A 14420-nucleotide genomic window follows, 5' to 3' on the forward strand; every position below is an offset into this window, starting at 1 on the left:
CTCAATCTTTTTTTTTTTTCTTTCTCCAAGCCGCCACCGCAAATTGAGCTGCATGCCCTTGTTGACACTGAAATCCAAGATTCTGACAAAAGAACATCCATATTATTCACGGGCCATTTAGGATTGTGATGGTGTGGATGCTTTGCTCAAGAAGTGTTTTGCTGCCACTCACACACACACACAAAAAGTCCAGTATCACATTTTTATATGATATAGTTATCACGTTTTTACTTGATAAATGTCATGTAAAAACGTCCAAACTATCATGTTAAAATTTGATAGCTATCATGTAAAAATATGCTAACGATGTAAAAACGTGACAATTATCATTTTTACATGATACTTATCACGTTTTAACGAGATACATTTTCACGTTTTTACATGATATTTATCATGATTATGTAAAAACTAATAGTACTCGTTTTCACATGATAATTATCCTAACTACTACGTTTTTACATAACGATCACAGTTTTACATGATAATTATCACGTTTTTACATAAATATGATAGTTTACACGTTTTTACATAATATTTATCTTGAACAAAAGTGATAATTGCCACATTTTTACATTGTTATCATGTTATTACATGAGAGTTATCAAATTTCAACATGATAGTTTGGACGTTTTTACATGACATTTATCATAACTATATGATGTAAAGATGGGATACTGGACTTTTTTTGTGATAAGATCACATAAAAATGTGATTATAATTTTTTATGTGAAAATGATACTATCATGTAAAAACGTGATAATTTTCATGTAAAAATCAGATACTACCAAGTATAAATGTCAAAACTATCATGATAATTATGTAAAGACTTGATAATTATAATAAAACCCATGAATATCATGTAAAAATATGATCATTTTCATGTAAAATTTAGATTATCATGTAAAAACGTGATAATTACCCTGTAAAAACATGATAATTATCATGTAAAACGGGAAATCTATCATGTAAACACATGATAATATCGTGTAAAATTGGTATATTATTACGTGTTTACATGATAGTAATCCTGTAAAAATGAAAACTGTCATGATAATTATGTAAAAAATTTCATGTAGAAATGAGATACTTTCATTCAAAAATGTGACAATTATCCTGTAAAAACATGAAAACTATCATGTAAACATGTGATAATTATCATGTAAAAATTGTATAATTATAATTTTTACGAGAAAACTATCATGTAAACACGTGATAATTATGTAAAACTGGTATAATCACCACATTTTTTACATGATAGTTTTCATGTTTTAACAGGATAATTGTCACGTTTTTACATGATAATTATCCCGTGTTAACATGATAGCTTTCATGTTTTTACAGAATAATTGTCACGTTTTTACATGACAGTATCTCATTTCTAGATGAAAATGATCACGTTTTTACTTAATTATCATGATAGTTTTCACATTTTTACTGGATAACTACCATTTTAAAACATGAGAACTCTCATGCGAAAACATGATTATTATCATCTAAAAATGTGATATGTAGAAACGTGAAAACATGAAAATTATGTGAAAATGTGATAATTTTAATGTGAAAATGAGATACTATCCTGTAGAAACGTGAAACCTATCATGTTAAAATGTCATACTATCATGTAGAAACATAAAAACTATCATGAAAATGATGTAAAAACGTGATCATTTTCATGTAAAAACAACATATCCTGTAAAAGCTAGAAAACTATCATATCATGCAAAAATGTGATAATTATCACGTTTTACATGATAGTTATCAGGTAAAAACGTGAAAACTATCATGATAATTATGTAAAAACGTGATAATTATCATGTAATAACATGAAAACTATCGTGTAAACAAGTGATGATTATCATGTGAAAATGTGACAACTATAATGCAAAAACGTGATCATTATCATGTAAGAACGTGATAACTCAGGTAAAAACGTGAAAATTATCATGTAAAAACGTGAATTAAATTGTCATGTAAAAACCTGATAATTATGTAAAAACGTGATAATTATTATGTAAAAACGCATTATAATTATGTAAAAACAACATACTATCTGGTAAAAACGTGATAACTATCATATAAAAATGTGATAACTATCATGCAAAAATGTGATAATTGTCATGTTAAAACATGAAAACTCTCATACAAAAACGTGATAATTACTATCTAAAAACCTGATATCTGGTAAAAGGTGAAAATGATCATGTTAAAATGTGAATTAAATCATCATGTAAAAATGTGCTAATTATCAGGTAAAACGCATGATCATCATGTAAAACCGTCATCATTTTCATGTAAAAATGAGATTATCATGTAAAAACATGATAAATATCCTGTAAAAACACGACAACTATCATGAAAATTATGTAAAAATGTGATAATTTTAATGTAAAAATGAGATACTACCCTGTAGAGACGTGAAAACTATCATGAAAATGATGTAAAAACGTGATCATTTTCATGTAAAAACAACATATCCTGTAAAAATGTGACAACTATCACAGAAAAGCGCGAAAACTATCATATCATGAAAAAATGTTATAATTATCACGTTTTATATGATAGTTATCATGTAAAAACATGAAAACTATCATGATAATTATGTAAAAATGTGATAATTATCATGTAAAAACATGAAAACTCATGTAAACACGTGATAATTATCATGTGAAAATGTGACAACTATCATGCAAAAACATGATCATTATCATGTAAGAACCTGATAACGATCAAGTAAAAACGTGAAAATTATCACGTATAAACGTGAAAATGATCATGTAAAAACACAAACACTATCATGTTTTGCCTTCAAATCAACAGAAAGTGCTCCTGAAATGCCCCAAAAGCAACAGGAAATGAACGGTAAAATGCCCAAAATCAGCGGGAAGTGACCTGTCAATCCACCAAAGGGAAAAAGGAAGTGACTGAAAATCAACAGGAGATAATGTAAAACGCCCCATAATGAACGATTTGGCTGCCATAGAAGTCCAATCGATTTGAAGTGGGAGGGATTCGTTACCACAACTAAAAACAAGTTCCCCGCCAGTTCAAAAGGATCGGACGTTTATCGCTGTCAATGGCAGCCAACAAGTGAACATTCTCGATCGGGAGAACATCCAAAATGTTTCAAATTCCCTTAAGGAAGAAAAGGCCGTATCGTGATCCATAAAATAAAATCCAAATATTGTTGTTTACCCAGCTGCGCAATGATCCAACATTATTCCTACTTGAGAGCTTTGAGTTATGAGTTGGATGAGATTCTTTCCCCGCAGGAGGAAATGAGGAAACTCCAGAAAAACAAGACTTGATGTTGTTGATTTTTCATGTCAGAACGTGAACCGTATCGCATTAAATCGTGAAAATTATGACTTTAAAACGATTTTTTAACCAAACATTGACCATTTTCATAATATTTAATCAAATTGGGACAAAAATTAACCATTTTTTCCAACCCAACATGAACCTTTATGGAGCAAGTATTAACCATTTCGGACCCAACATAACTATTTCTGACCATAATCCTTATATTTTTGACCAAAGATGAATCAATTTATTTTTGGGGAAAAAAAAAAGTCCAATTCCAAAACGCTACTTGCCCATACGTTTTTTTCCAAATCCAAAATATACACATTAAAAAATCAGAATGTTAAGGAGCACAAAATTTATATTCGGTTTTTGCCCAAAAATTTACGGTTCAAGATCAATAGGAAGTGACCCGATAACAGGAAGTGACTTCGAAAAGCCCCCAAATCAACAAGAAGTGACCCTATTTAAACAGGAAATGACCCCGAATCGACCCCAGATCAACAAGATGTTACACGATAACGGGAAGTTACCTTGAAATGCCCCCAAATCAACAGTAAGTGACCCAATATCAACAGGATGTGACCCCGAAATGACCCAAGATCAGTAGGAAGTGTTCCAATAACAGGAAGTGACCTCGGAATGCCCCCGAATCAACAAGAAGTGGCTGGATATCAATAGTAAGTGACCGCGGAATAACCCCAGATCAATAGAAAGTGGCCCAATAACAGGAAATGACCTTGAAATGACCCCAAATAAACAGGAAGTGACCCAATGTCAACAAGAGGTGACCATGAAATGACCCAAGATCAATAGGAAGTGATCCAATAAAAGGTAGTGACCTCAAAATGCCCCCGATTCAACAGGAAGTGACCGCGAAATGACCCCAGATCAATAGGAAGTGACTGGAGAACAGGAAGTGACCTCAAAATGCTGCCAAATCAACAGTAAGTGACCCAAAATCAACAGGAAGTGACCACAAAATGACCCGAGATCAATAGGAAGTGACCCGATAACAGGAAGTGACCTTGAATGATCCCAAATCAACAGGAAGTGACCCGATATAAACAGGAGGTGACCCCGGAATTCCCCCAAATTAAATGGGATTGACCCAATATCAACGGGAAGTGACCACAAAATGACCCCAGATCAATAGGAGGTGACCCGACAATAACAAGAGGTGACCACGAAATGACCCAACATCAATAGGAAGTGATCCAATAAAACGTAATGACCTCAACATGCCCCCGATTCAACCGGAAGTGACCGCGAAGTGACCCCAGATCAACAGGAAGTGACTGGATAGCAGGAAGTGACCTTAAAATGCTGTCAAATCAACAGCAAGTGACCCAAAATCAACAGGAAGTGACCACATAATGACCCGAGATCAGTAGGAAGTGACCCTATCACAGGAAGTGACCTTGAATGATCCCAAATCAACAGGAAGTGACCCGATATAAACAGGAGGTGACCCCGGAATTCCCCCGAATTAACTGGGATTGACCCAATATCACAAGGAAGTGACCACAAAATGACCCCAGATCAATAGGAGGTGATCCGACAATAACAAGAGGTGACCATGAAATGACCCACCATCAATAGGAAGTGATCCAATAAAAGGTAGTGACCTCAAAATGCCCCCTATTCAACAGGGAGTGACCGCGAAATGACCCCAGATCAATAGGAAGTGACTAGATAACAGGACGTGACCTTAAAATGCTGCCAAATCAACAGTAAGTGACCCAAAATCAACAGGAAGTGACCACAAAATGACCCGAGATCAATAGGAAGTGACCCTATCACAGGAAGTGACCTTGAATGATCCCAAATCAACAGGAAGTGGCCCGACATAAACAGAAGGTGACCCCGGGATTCCCCAAAATTAACTGGGATTGACCCAATATCAACAGGAAGAGACCACAAAATGACTCCAAATCAATAGAAAGCGACCCAATAACAACAGGAATCCATCCATCATCTGCCGTTTAGTCCGGGGTCGAGTCGCAGGGCCAGCAGCTTTAGAAGGGAAGACCAGACTTCCCCTCCCCAGCCACTTCAACCAGCTTGTCCGGCGGGATCCCAAAGCGTTCCCAGAACCAGCCAAGAGACATGGTCTCTCCAGCGCGTCCTTGGGCATCCCCGGGGCCTCCTGCCGATGGGGCATGCCCGGAACACCTCTCCAGGGAGGCGTCCAAACCAGATGCCTGAGCCACCTCAACTGGCTCCTCTTAACGCGGAGGAGTAGCAGCTCGACACCGAGACCCTCCTGGATGACCGAGCTTCTCCCCCTATCTCTAAGGGAGAGCCCGGACACCCTGCGGAGGAAACTCATTTTGGCCGCCAACTCTTGGAACAACAGGAAGTTACCCCGAAACGCCCCCGAATCAACAGGAAGTGACCCAATACAAACAGGAACTGACCCCAGAGCAATAGTAAGACGATCCTCGTAGAATATCGTATCATTGAACAAGAATTCAAGGTTTTATAACATCATGAAATATTTGCAACCTCTCAAGAAGTTCCCCTTTAACCACCCCATAAATATTTTACTAGATCCGCCCATCCCCTTGAGTTTGACACCTGTGATTTAGTAGCATGGACTGCTTGCACTTTTTTTCCAACATTTGAAACTTATTGCACGGAGTATCTCCAGCGTCCCACATGATAAAATTTACAGGGAAGTCTTCAGCAAAGGACCACGTTGTGCCACAGTGGACTAGGGTGGCATCACTGAGCTTTACCAAGGTGCCTGGAATGACCTCACACAATGAGTTTAATATTCCATGTTTAAGTTCAAGTGGAAGCAAGCGCACCTTGTCATTATCTGTGACACGTGACCAAGTCAGTGACCTGCATGGGCGCCACGTAGACATGCCGGCAAGGGCGGAGCCAGACACTTTTTTAAAAAAAAAATGGGAATAGACTGCCTGCCAGCAAAGAAGGGGTCGAGTGAGTGAGGCCCTCCCTCCTGGCCTCCCCTCCCTTCCTCTTGTCAGCCTTTCTGGAAGCTTCGAGGCGGGATGGAAAGCGCCACGTTGCACACCGTCTGCTTCCCGTCGGGAGTGCTCGCTCAGGTGTCATTTAGCGTCCTCTTCAACCTCCTCTGAATGTGGTGCAAATCACGTTTGCCAGCCAGAAAAACTTGCGACAAAACTACAGCGCAGCTCATGTGAAATGATGCTACCCAAAAGCACTACCGAGACCAGAGCAAGGAAACCAGAAATCACTGAGACTAAGTCAAGGTCGAGTTTGATGCTGAAACAAGCTTGAGACTTTTGAGAGTTGAGACCAAAGCAAGAACTGGACTGGGACCAAGACCAGGCCTGAAAGCAAGACAAAAATCTAGACTAACACCTGCCCAAAAACTGATATAAGAGAAAACCAGGTCGAGATCAAGACTTTGAAGCAAAACCAAAACAGAACAACACAAAGACACATATCAAAACAAGACCAAAACCAGATGAAGACTTGCATGAAACCAGAACTCACTGAGATTAAGTCAAGATAAAGGCTTTTGGTGTTCAAGACCAAGACCAAAAGGGAACAAGACACATATCAAAACAAGACCAAAACCAAATCAATAATTGCCTGAAACCAGAACTCACTGAAACTAGGTCAAGATCAAGACTTTTAAGAGTCATAATAACAGGCAAAACAAGACCAGTACCAAGACTTAGACAAGATCGAGTCATACAAAACAAGCAAAACACGACCAGGACCAAGACCTAAACAAGACTGAGATAAAGATAATTACCAAAAACAGATCACAACGAACCTGAAACCAGATTTCAGTTAAGACTAATTCCATATCAAGATTTTTGAGGAAAAACCAAGACCAAAACAGAACGAGACCAAGACAATTATCAAAAAAAGACCAAGACTTGCCTGAAACCAGATTTCATTTGAGACTAAGTCAATCTCAAGACTTTTGAGACAAAACCAAGACCAAAACAACATCAAGAATTGCCTGAAACCAGAGCTCACGGAGACAAAGTCAAGATCAAGACTTTTGGGGCAAAACCAAACCATGGCCAAAAGTGAACAAGACCACAAAAAATATCAATAACAGACACAGACTTGCCTGAAACCCGATTTCAGTTGAGAACAAGTCAATATCAAGACTTTTGCGAGTCATACAAAACAAGCAAAACACGACCAGGATCAAGACCTAAACAAAACCGAGACCAAGACAACTATGAAAAACAGACCAAGATCACGACCGGGACTGAAACACGATCTAAAACTAGACCAACATTTGCCCAAAACCAGAAACCAAACAAGACCAAGTCAAGATCAAAACATTTGAGGAAAACCCAAGACCCAAACAGACCAAGACTTTTGAGGCATAACTAAAACCAAAATAAAACATTACTGAGACAAATATCAAAACAAGACCAAAACCAACTCAAGACTTATCTCAAACCAGAACTCACTGTGACTTGGACAAGATCAAGGCTTTTGGTATTCAAGACCAAGACCAACACTTGCCAAAGCCTGAAATCAGTCAAGATCAAGAATTTTGAGAGTCATGCCAACAGCAAAAAAAAGACCAAGACAACTGTCAAAAACAGACCAAGACAGGGACTGAAACACGACTCAAATCTAGACCAACGTCTGCCTAAAACCAGAAATCAGAGAAGACCAAGTCAAGACTTTAGAAGCAAAACCAAAATAGAACAAGAAACATATCAGAACAAGAATTGCCTGAAACCAGAACTCAATGAGACTAAGTCAAGATCAAGACTTTTGAGAGACACACAAAACAAGCTAAACATGACTAGGACTTAGACCTAAACAAGACCGAGACCAAGACAACTATCAAAAACAGATCAAGACTGGCCTGAAACCATAATTCAGTCGAGACCAAGTCAAGATCAAGAATTATTGGGTTTCAAAAACAAATACCGCGACTTTCGCTACCAACACTCCCAGACAAAACCATTCATTCCTAAACTAAATGAAGATGATATTGTATAATGTCATTACTTGTTCACTTTGACTCCTTCATGACTCTGCAGTTTTTCGCTTGGTATATGAAATTATTTTTCCAGCCGGCGCCAAATGTTTTCCACGTATCATAAACATGTCGGAACACGAGATCACAGCTGCGAGATGAAAAGAATTTGCAGATGCTATCAATACAGCATGTCGGGATAAGACCAGCCGCGTCGGGTGTCGAGACGACAAAGCCAAATCGGCACGTAACATTTAGTGCAAACCAATTCATCATCATCGGAGCGATCTCTGAAAGTCCTCTGAGGGCATTCAAAAGTTGCCTCTCTAGTCAGGTTTGCTTCTGACATGAGTTCATCAAATTTAGCCAAGCGTTCTGGCGCCCTCTGCTGTTTCAGGGTTGCTACAGGTTTCAGCAAATCTCATTTTATGCCCCGTACTGAGCTTTCAAGGGATGGGCTTTGTCCTATATATCATGAAATTCCAAAACAGTGTCTTATTTGGAGAACCAACAAATACTGGTATGGTGTTTTACAAGAAAAATAACTTTTCATCAATCCATCCATTATCTACTGCTTAATCCTGGGTCAGGTCGTGGGGCGGGAGCCCAGACTTCCCTCTACCAAGCCACTTCAACCAGCTCCTCCAGCGGGATCCCAAGGCGTTCCTAGGCCAACCGAGGGACAGTCTCTCCAGCGTGTCCTGGGTCGTCCCCAGGGCCTCCCGTTTGTGGGACATGCACGGAACAACTCTCCAGGGAGGCGTGTGAACCAGATGCCTGAGCCACCTCAGCTGGCTCCTCTCAATCCAGAGGAGTAGCGGCTCGACACTAAGTCCCTCCTGGATGACCGAGCTTCTCACCCTATCTCTAAGGGGAAGCAAAGACACCCTGCAGAGAAATTTCAGCCGCTTAAATGTTCTGTTCTTTCGGGCACGACCCACAGCTCATGACCATAAGTAAGGGTAGGAACGTAGATCGACTGGTAAATTGAGAGCTTCGCCTTTCAGCTCAGCTCCTTCTTCACCACGACGGACCGGTGCAGAGTTCGCATCACTGCAGACGCTACACCAATCCGCCTGTAGATCTTCCGCTCCTTCCTGCCCTCACTCGTGAACAAGACCCCAAGATACTCCTCCACTTGGGGCAGGATCTCACCCCTGACCCGGCACGCCATCATTTTCTGACTGAGGAGCACCGTTTCAGATTTGGAGGTGCTGATCTTCATCCCGACCTCTGCTGCAAACCGCTCCAGCGAGAGTTAGAGATCACGGCTTGACGAAACCAACAGCACCGCATCATCTGCAATAAGCAGAGATGCAATGCTGAGGACACCAAACTGGAGCCTCTCAACGCTTCAGCTGCACCTAGAAATTCTGTTCATAAAAGTTAGAGTTAAGAACAGAATCGGTGACAAAGAGCTTGCCTGGCGCAGCCAGACTTTTCTCCCTGTATTTTTCAAAGACTGTGAGAATAGTCTGGGACCCAGATCCTTAATGGCCTCTGGAGCCAAACCAAATCATCCGTCCAATCAGATTCGATGATTTGCGTGACATCTTAAGGAAAAACGTCACTCTTGCGCGTCAGAAGTAGTCTCCAGAACAACACAGATGGCGAACGGGAGAGCCGAGAATATGTTCCAGTCCGCGGTAAAATCAGTTTTAAATGACCAAAAACACACCGACACAAGTCATTGACAACAGTCTGTCTCGCGTAACCATGTTGAATAAACTTCTTCGTTCTCAACTCGCGCTAGTTTCCTGTTGCTTTACCAACGTCAAGTTCGCCCGTCGCTGATTGGTCCACTCCACTGTCTATTTGCTGTGGCTTGCTCCGCCCTGGAAATTTGATCCGCTCAACAGTCGCCGGACTCCATAGCTGGAACAGCGGTGAGTCTGGTGTACCAGGCTAACAAAGGGCATCCTTGGCAGATTCCAACCCTCACTGGGAACGAATGCGACTTACTGCGGGCACTGCGGACCAAACTCTGACACCTGTTGTACAAGGACCGAACAGCTCTTACCAATGGGCTCGGTACCTCGTACTCCCGAAGCACCTCCCACAGGATACAGTCGAACGGTTCTCCAAATTCACAAAACACATGTTGACCTGTCAGGTGAACTCCTATGCACCTGCGAGGACCCTGCCCAGGGTGTACAGCTGAAACCGTTGCAGAACAAACAAACATTTTGACAGCACAAACGACTAACACTATTATAAACAATTTTTAATCAAAATGGTGCACTGGTTGACCTCAGATTGACTTATAAAAGAATTGTAAATAACTAAAAAGCGACAGCATCAAAAACTATTTACAGCACAAACAGTTGACATCATTTTTAAATCAATTTGCTTCCGATGGTGGACCAACTTCATGGAGGTTAGCCGAACACATCTTTTTGGTGACGCCCGGTCCTCGTCAGAAAACTTTGGACCTGCCGGAAGAAAGGATGAGGTAGCGTTTCAAAGCCTTCACGTGAGACGGCGATCCCTTGGGTGGGCGGAGCTCACCTGGCGAAGCTGGACAACGCTAGCACGCTGAGTAGGAACTGGAGTCCATAAAAGCAAAGCAACACCGAACACAGCAGGAACTCCAGACGCAGCACGAAGGTTTGCAGCAACAGGAAGTAGACGCACAGCGTGACGCACGGTAGAAGCAGGAGCAGAGACAGTATGGTGGTTCCCGCGTGCTCGCACAGGTTGCCCTTCCACCCTGACAGCATCAAGATTGAGTTGGGTTTTGAAGATAGATTGGATGTATACTAGTGACCAACCGTAGAAGACCCGGAGACTTTCCAGACCGAGGAAGAGAACCAGCAGCGCCACATCCAGGATCAGATTATTCGTCGGGTAGGGCAGCAAAAGCCCTGGCGAGAAAGACAACTTTTTGCCGCTCACTGCGCCTCACCAGAATGTTTGCACTAGTGCTGTGCGATATGGAAAAAATCTCCTGTCACGATTGGTGATTGGAATCTCTGGGTAGCTCACGATACGATACGGCGATACAAAAATCATCACACACTACAGGCTGATCTAACTTTGATGGAATGTCCTTTAAACAAGTCAAAATGAGGCTCAGTGTGGCCTCCGCGTGCCTGTATGACCTGCCTAAACCCCCTGGGCATGTTTCTAACCTCCTCCCAGATCTGGACCAGGGTATCACTGAGCTCCTGGACAGTCTGAGGAGCAACCTGGCAGCGCCGGATGGACCTGAACATAAGGTCCCAGAGGTGTTCTATTGAATTTAGGTAAGGCAAACATGAGACCCAGTCAATATTTTCAATTCCTTCGACTTTCAAGAACTGCTTGCATACTCCATCCATGAGGTTGGGCATTGTTGTGGACCAGGAGGAACCCAGGTCCCCTGCACAAGCGCAGCCTATGACAATAGGTCCAAGGATTTCATCCCGATACCGAATAGCAGTCAGGGTGCCATTATCTAACTTGTCTACAACGCCTTGGCATGCTTCTTATCTCTTTCCAGATCCAGACCAGGGCATTACTGAGCTCCTGGACAGCCTGAGAAGCAACCTGGCAGCGACAGATGGAACTAAACATAATGTCCCAGAGGGGTTCTATTGGATTTAGGACGGGCAAACATGAGACCTAGTCAATGTTTTCAATTTCTTCTTCTTTCAAGAAGTGATTGCATACTCCAGCCACATGAGGTTGGGCATTGTCATGGACCAGGAGGAACCCAGGTCCCACAGCACCAGTGTAGCTTATGACAATGGCTCCAAGGATTTCATCCCGATACCGAATAGCAGTCCGGGTGCCATTATCTAACCTGTCTACAAAGCCTGGGCATGCTTCTGATCTCCTCCCAGATCTGGACCAGGGCATCACTGAGCTCCTGGGCTCCTGGACAGTCTGAGGGGCAACCTGGCAGTGCCAGATGGACCTAAACATAATGTCCCAGAGGTGTTCTATTGGATTTATGTCAGGCAAACGTGGGGGCCAGTCAATGTTATAAATTCCTTCTTCCTTCAGGAACTGCTTGCATACTCCAGCCACATGAGGTTGGGCATTGTCATGGACCAGGAGGAACCCAGGTCCCAGTGCACCAGCGTAGCTTATGACAATGGGTCCAAGGATGTCATCCTGATACCTAATAGCAGTCAGGGTGCCATTATCTAACCTGTAGAGGTCTGTGTGTCCTTCTAGGGATATACCTCCCCTGACCATCACCACCACACCGGTCATGCTGAATGATGTTGCAGGCAGCATAACGTTCTCCACGGCATCTCCGGACCCTTCACATCTGTCGCATGTGCTCAGGTTGAACCTACTTTCATCGTTGAAGAGCATAGAGCCAGTGGCGTAGTTGCAAATTCTGGTGGTCAGGATGTCAAGCCCTCAGGCCAGCCCGTTTCTGATGGTTTGGTCAGAAACATTCACACCAGTGGCCTGCTGGAGGTCATTTTGTAGGGCCTCCTTGAACAAAGGAGTGGATACCAATCCTGCTGAGGGTTTAAGGACCTTCTACGGCCCTGTGCAGCTCTCCTAGAGTAACTACTTATCTCCTGGAATCTCCAACAAGCCACCAGGTTGCTCCTCAGCTGTCCCGGAGGTCAGTGATGCCCTGGTCCAGATCTAGAAGGTGCTCCCTCCCTTAAATAGTCATTCAGATCTACACTGTGTCCCCTATATTTTTTTAAGCTGTGTACATCATCATATCCTTCAGCACTAGTGTGAGGCGCCAGCGCCATGCCACCTTTGTAGACGAACATGAGGACATCCGCCAGGAAGAAAGCGCCAAAGTACCAGCAGTTGAGATACAGGAGCACTTGCAGGGGGACCGACGACAGCTGACCAGCGTGTTAAGGTCACGCGCGTGAGGGTCAAGGACACACATAATCATGCCACAGCAGAAGGATACAATTGGCTGCTTACCTGGAGAAAAACGATGACATCAGTCAAAACAAGTTTAAGTTTTTAACATTTATTTCTTATTATTTTTAATGTTTTAATGTTTTTTTAAACATTTTCTAACTTTTAGCCGTATTTCTTTTTTTGTTTTTTAATTCCTATATTTAGTACAGAGCAACCGCCCCGCCCAAAAAAAGTCTAGTATCACGTCTTCACTAGATAGTTAGCACATTTTTACATGATAGCACATTTTAAAATGTTAAATATCACGTTTTTACAGCATGTTTTTACATAATTATCACGTTTTCACGTGATAATTATCACGTTTTAGCATGATTGTTATCACGTTTTTACATGAGAGTTATCATGTTTCAACATGATAGTTATCACATTTTTACATAATTATCACGTCTTTACATGATAATTATCACTAACATAATAGTTATAAGGTTTTCACATAATTATCTCGTTTTAACATGATAGTAATCACATTTTTACATAATTATAACGATAGTTATCACGTTTTCACATGATAATTATCACGTTTTAGCATGATAACAATCACGTTTTAACATAATTATGTACAAACGAGACAACTATCACGTTTGTACATAATTATCACGGTTTTATCATGAAACATAGTATCATGTTTTAGTTTCTACATGACAAAAATCACGTTTTAAATGACGGTATCACGTTTTTACATTATAGTTATCATGTTTTTACATATCACGCATAGGTGTGTAAAAATGTATTTCTTGTTGTTGTTTGTTCCTCTCCTCTTCATAATAGTCAACCAGTACTGTAAGTACTGTAATTTTCGGACTATAAGGCGAAGATTGATGATATTTGTCCTTAGTTTGAGTGTTTTAAGTGGTAATATTCCAAAGTTACTGTGTGGTCAATGTAAAACAGCTCATATTTAAAGCAACTTTCGTTTTTCTCGTAGCTACCTTCAATCACTGCTAATGAGTTAAATTGTCTTAAAGCACGCCGTGTGCATTAAAAGGCGTTCATGTAAGCAAAACATAGATCAATTCAAGCTTATGTGGCGTTAATGGCGCTCTATTTCAATGGTTATCTTCATATTTAACGAGCGTGGAACTTACCAGGCGCCATGTTTGGCTACCATGGAAACGGTTTAGCGGAAGTGACGTTTATTCGCTTGTTTCCTTTGTTTGGCTGCTTACAAACGGCGCCCTTTTTAAGAATGACAAACATTTTCGCACCATGCTTTTTTTTGTTGAATTTCTCCCATTATTGTGTCTTTCTTGTGTTTGAACTCAAAAATATGACAAAT

The 14420-nt window shown here is 41.2% G+C and overlaps 1 protein-coding gene across 1 annotated transcript; it reads right to left on the minus strand.

Annotated features, from left to right (window-relative positions):
- Window positions 1-9529: 9529 nt before the first annotated feature.
- Window positions 9530-14254, minus strand: tmem216 (transmembrane protein 216). Its single transcript, XM_057850704.1, has 6 exons — window positions 14230-14254; window positions 13131-13144; window positions 12966-13059; window positions 11026-11118; window positions 10763-10964; window positions 9530-10686 (listed from the first exon to the last, which is right to left on the minus strand). The coding sequence occupies exons 1-6, from the start codon at window positions 14237-14239 to the stop codon at window positions 10671-10673; spliced, it is 429 nt and encodes a 142-aa protein (XP_057706687.1). The 5' UTR covers window positions 14240-14254; the 3' UTR covers window positions 9530-10670.
- Window positions 14255-14420: the final 166 nt, after the last annotated feature.

This window comes from Corythoichthys intestinalis, chromosome 11, assembly GCF_030265065.1.
Source record: "Corythoichthys intestinalis isolate RoL2023-P3 chromosome 11, ASM3026506v1, whole genome shotgun sequence".
Taxonomy (NCBI): Eukaryota; Metazoa; Chordata; class Actinopteri; order Syngnathiformes; family Syngnathidae; genus Corythoichthys; species Corythoichthys intestinalis.

Bases quoted from the DNA above. Each gene is read 5' to 3' on its own strand.
- tmem216 (XM_057850704.1), bottom strand. The intron at 11,119-12,965 runs GTGGCATGGCGC...CTTTCTCGCCAG, and splicing joins CCTCATGTTCGTCTACAAAG to GGCTTTTGCTGCCCTACCCG. The intron at 10,965-11,025 runs GTTGGTCACTAG...TGATGCTGTCAG, and splicing joins AAGTCTCCGGGTCTTCTACG to GGTGGAAGGGCAACCTGTGC.